General features: G+C 39.9%; 1 protein-coding gene across 6 annotated transcripts in view; it reads left to right on the forward strand.

Annotated features, from left to right (window-relative positions):
- Nucleotides 1-1,516, forward strand: part of tp53bp2a (tumor protein p53 binding protein, 2a) — a 30,087-nt gene extending 28,571 nt beyond the window's left edge. For all 6 annotated transcript variants that reach the window (XM_071480562.1, XM_071480561.1, XM_071480563.1 and 3 more), the window contains one exon: nucleotides 98-1,516. In XM_071480562.1, coding sequence (XP_071336663.1) covers nucleotides 98-139 — 42 coding nt within the window. In that variant the 3' untranslated portion in view covers nucleotides 140-1,516. The remainder of the gene's footprint in view (nucleotides 1-97) is intronic.
- Nucleotides 1,517-5,391: the final 3,875 nt, after the last annotated feature.

Consider the following 5,391-nt stretch of genomic DNA (forward strand, 5'->3'; position numbering starts at 1 on the left):
TGAGTCAATTTAAAGTGTAATAAGAAGTGTGTTTATTTTATGCAGAAGCATTTATCTGCATTTATATGTTGACATGTCTCGTTGTTGTCCCTAACAGCTCTACCCCAGAATAAAGCCAAGGCAGAGGACGCTGGCTTAAAAAACAAAGACCCTGCACATTCCAGTCTGCCAGAACTCTCCAAAACAGACACACCTACACACACCGTGTACACTCACAAACACACACACACACACACACACACAGGCTTTAACATACTGGAAAAGAGAAGGACACTGCTGAAATGAAGAGACAAGGACAGACCAAACAATATGAAGGATCAGCTATGAACTCTTTCTGGCACTTTTCTGTATCTACCACAGAGGGACTGTCTCACTTATTTTTCCAGGCCACACAGTGTACTCTCTGTTTCCAACACTAATGGCATTGTTTTCCTTTATTCCTCTGTTTTCTTGTTTTTGTTATTAGTGTCTGAACTACTATTTCTTAAGTGACAGAAACTCAAAAGTTGGGATGTAAATGGAACAAGCAGTATTTTTATTTCTATAAAGTGATTTTTTACACTTTTCAACTGTCTTTTACAATTTGCTTTCTGGGCTGTTTTTGTTATTTCCTAACATACTTGGGACTCTACATTGCATGAGGTGAGTGAGTGGATGATAATGGCGATGATGTTTTTGAAATGCTGTTACCATGACAATCTTTAGTGGCTTGTTTTTCGTCATCAATGCTGAGTGACTGTGCCTCCGTATAACTGCACTGGAGGTGTAAAGTTTCAGTAGTGACCACCACTGTTCTGGCTAAGCAAATAGAAAATAAAACTAGAGACCACCTTTTAATGGGATCACACCAGCTGCAATGCTGACTTCACCTATTTTCAAACTCTGACTGATTTTGATGTCAACTTCACAACTGCAAAGTCACGGCTGGTAATAATTGGTGGACAAACGGTGATGAAGCTTTTGATTGATCTATTGCTGTTCATTCTGTGGTCTATGATACCCAGAAATACAGTCTACTCTCTTGCATTGGCACATTGTTGAGATTCCATAGACACTGTGTATACATGCGTTTCTGTCTGACTAGTGAAATATTACTGTAGGCACAATGTTCTTATGAAAATGGACTTTGAAACTCTTAAGAGGCCCTTTGATCAAGAAGGGGTCATACATTATGAATTTTAATATTTAATACAGCCATTCCAGGACAGTACAGTAATGTAAGAGGACAAGCCTAATACCAGAAACCTTGACTTTTTGTAGTAACCACTCAGAGATGACACATTATATTGTAAAGTCAGAGAAGAATTTCTACGTCAAATCATGTCTTAAAAGCAAAAAAATAAATAAAAAAAACAAACTTACATTCCCAAACGTTCCAAAAACTCATCACATATCTGTCAATGCAGATGTATTTATTTTTGTTACTTCTTTCTTTAGCCCTATTGTCAGAACTATAACCACAAATGTACTGTAGTATTTCAAACATTTACAATAAAAATACTTTGTACTACGTTTACATTGTCTTTTTGTCACTGACCACAAATTACTTTTAAAGACTTTTATCCAGTTTTCTTATCATTATCGTAAAGATGAATGTGCACCAGATTCACTTTAACCTTAATATTTGCTGCCCTCTACTGGACAAAAGGTGAAGCTCTCACCTCCCAGAGAAAGAATTCAACTGTGGGTCTGAAGTGGGAGCAGGTTATAAACAATATGACTCTTGATGAGTAAGTGATGCCAGACATAAAAATTGATTCAGGCAAATCATGAAAAATGATACCTGACCATATTATTTAGTACCAGTCTGCTGCAGACCACACACTGGTGTGGGTGTGGCTCCAAAGCACTTGCACACCTGAAGCCCACCCAATAATCGGCTCATCAGCTGCAGAACATCTACCCCAACTTTCCAACCCATTCTTCACCAGATCGCTGTTGTGACTGCCGAGGGAGTGAACGTTTCAGGCCGATACTTGTTGTTTCTAGTGTTTTCCTGATTTTGTGCTTCACAATTCATATCCTGCTTTCCCTATGTTCAGGATCACTACTCACCTGCCACCTCCTCAGCCTGCTTCTCTACCTTTTTTTTTGCCTGTTCTGTCCAGTCCTCCAGCCTCTGTCAACACCAGCCATGTTTCCCACACCAGCCGCCCTCCACTCGTCCAGCTCCCAACGGACCCCCATTCCCAACCACTCACCTCTAGACCAGCCTTTCCAAGTCCAACAAACCTTTTCCTAATCAATCAGCCCTTTCTGTACTTCTCTGTACTTAACAACACTGGGAAGTAAAGCTGTTTGTTTTTACTGTGGTCTCATTAAGACATCATTATGAACAAAAAAACATTAAGCAATGATTTATTTTATTTTTGCATACTGGTGGGCCTTCAGTATTGGCACAAACAGGAGAGGGTGTTTCATATTAGTCATGCTTCTATCAAAGCCAGCTCAAACCAACATTAACAATGGAGATTGTTTTCTGTCCTTGTTGGAAAGTAGGCAGGACATTGAAGACATTAACAAATGTTCCCATTTCTCTTTTACCTCATTGTCCCATGACTAAATAATTAAAGAATGTTGCAGAATAATAACTTCATTTCCTTTTAATCATCTAAGTCTCCAAATGAGAACAAACAGCACAGTCCCAACAGAAAATGAACAATTTAGAATCTAAACAGCATCAGCATGATTTAGGAGTGGAAGACAACAATCTCAGAAGAAAACAACAAAATAATTGGTGTACTAAGTACTTTGCATGTGTTTGTCTTTATTGTTTGGGGTGCTTCTTCTTCTGCAGGGTAAATTACTGCTTGAATAAGACTAAGAGTCTACAGCCAGCTCTGCGAGGCTGTGAGTTTAATGTTTACTATGTTTGCCCTGACATTTGCTAATTAACACTAAACACAAGTACAAGCTCATGGGAATGTCACTAGTTTTGCAAGTATCTGGTCATACATTTTAATTTTGACCAGAAGATGGTGCTAGACTGTGGATAGCCTATCTGCACCGAATTTCATGGAAATTGGTCCAGAAGTTGTGAAGACATTTCAGTCTTCGCCACAAATGTCAACCTCATGGTGGCACAGGAGGAAAAGGCATGTGATCACCAAAATCCGTCAGATTCATCCTCTGGAGACCATGAATATGTACAAAATGTCATGGCAATGACACCATAGTTGTTGAGGCTGGACCAAAGTGGTGGACTGGCAGATAGATGACCATTTTAGGTTGTGCTGTGTAAGCTCCCTCAAATAACACACACTTTATTTACATCTAGAAACATGTTGTATGAAAAAAGGAAAAAATCACAAGTCGAATCTTAATAGACTGGTTGAAAGTCCTGCTGCATGCAGTGCACAGGTCTCTGCAGATCTCTGTGGCAGAATAACAGGCAGAGTGAAACAGTTCCCAGTCCTGGATTCCTGTGATTACTAGCTACAACACACTGGGAGAAAAACAGAAGTTGCTGCATCTTGTGATGTAACCACAACATATGTCTGTATGACCACATATGCACCAACCACACCACTCCTTCCTCAGGTACCACTGTTGCCATGGTAACCAGCACCATGACACTCCTTCCTCCGCTCGCTCTGGTGAAGTTCTTCTGTTGTGTCCCTTTGTGAGCTCCATGGGGTTAATGGAGCTGAATGTTTGAGACACAGCCCCTGTGCTGCACAAATCCCCTGCTGGATTGCAATAGGGAGATGAGATAAAACGCTGAATTCAACATCAACACTGCCCACTGAACATGAGTAACTGCATTCATAATTGATGCGCAGATTTATAATGAATCAAAAGTTCCATATAAATGAGTGAAGCAGTCATGCGTGGAATGACAGATAGCTGCTGTTGTGTCCCTCCATAATAAAGGCTCTCGTTGATCTCTGCTGCATACCTTCTGTTTTTTATGAACAGTATGCACACAGATAAAAATCTGATCTATGTTGTTATTGTTGCCTTGTACAATATAATGAGTCAAATCCCATGTACAGCCCCTCTGGGCATGTTATTTCATTGGGTTTGTGTATCTCTTGGGATAGGAACAGGGGGGAGTGATGGAGCCAGCTTTCCTCACAGCCACATTCATTAAGTGCTGAGTGCCGTCATACACAACCTCGACATTTACTGGGATATAAGATCAGCCTCACCATGAATCTCACCTAGTCTAGAAATGCAAAACATAACATTTTTGCCCGAGGGTCTGAAGAGGAGGAAGAAAGGAGGTGGGGAAACAGACGAGAAGCTGCAGGTGCAATTATGTCAGCATGCCTGAATTTGAGTAATGTCTTCCACAAGCAACTGAAGCGTTTTTGATGAAGAAAAAACCTGAAGCAAAAGCTACAGAGACATCTTTAGTTTAAGCGTCACATCCACTGTCTTCTGTAAACCTGCAGTTAGTATCAATCAATGGTGACTTTTAAACCTGCACTAAATTAATTATTTAAGACCCTATGTGGTGGAAAAGATTGTTTTTTCTTCTTTACTAGCTTGTATTTAAGGACTTGTGATATCAACACAATCCTGATGTAGCAGATTAGAGTTCTTGAGAGTTAAACTTTTGGTAAATAATACCTAAAGAAGATCCCTCCCCCTAAACTTTAACTTTTTTCATTTGTTTAGTTTAGTTTGGACTATTTAATATTAATAACTTAAAGCTGCTATAATCAATATTTATATTTGAAAGTGGATCATGAAAAAGCTTGGATAAACCAACTGAACCTCACCTGTCCAGCACCAGAAACAACAGAAAGGAAAAGGTCGTGACCAGCTTTAATTTTTTTGTAGTCGAAACAATCAATCCACTGTTGAAGCGAATAAATAATCATGAAAATAATTGTTGGTTGAATTGCAACCTTACAGTTCTCCCATGTTGGAAAAGTCTACCTTTCCTGAGGTGTTCTTTGTGTTATTACTTGTAACACAGAAAAAGTGGAAGCAGTTTGATGGAACCACCGACACAACTTTATAACAAATGGTCACAATATGAACTATAAAACAGTTAGAGTCTTAAAACTAGATTTTGGCCCAGGGATGATGTAGGATCTAGTGTGGATGATATTCTTCTTCAGTGGTGTAAATATCCAACCCATTTCTGATTAATCCACTGAAGTAGACCTAAATGATATGGACTGAACCTGGGGCTTTTATGGCCCCTGGGGGACTGGGGCATCTAAGCCAGTTACCCCTTTGCCCGGTTGGTAATCCAGCCTCGCTTAAAACACACAGTGGTAAACAGGAACAGTATAATTTTTAGCTCCGTTTAAGTAGCATTTATCCCAAGTTTTAATAATTTGGTTTATTTACAGTGACCTGGTCGCTTGTAATTCCCTCTACGCACACTGGGAGTCACCCCCGCGGCACTCGCTGGGACAGGTTACCTTCGTGCGC

Source organism: Trachinotus anak, unplaced genomic scaffold (genome assembly GCF_046630095.1).
Source record: "Trachinotus anak isolate AG129_WGS33_773 ecotype Australia unplaced genomic scaffold, CSIRO_AGI_Tana_v1 ptg000007l, whole genome shotgun sequence".
Lineage (NCBI taxonomy): Eukaryota > Metazoa > Chordata > Actinopteri > Carangiformes > Carangidae > Trachinotus > Trachinotus anak.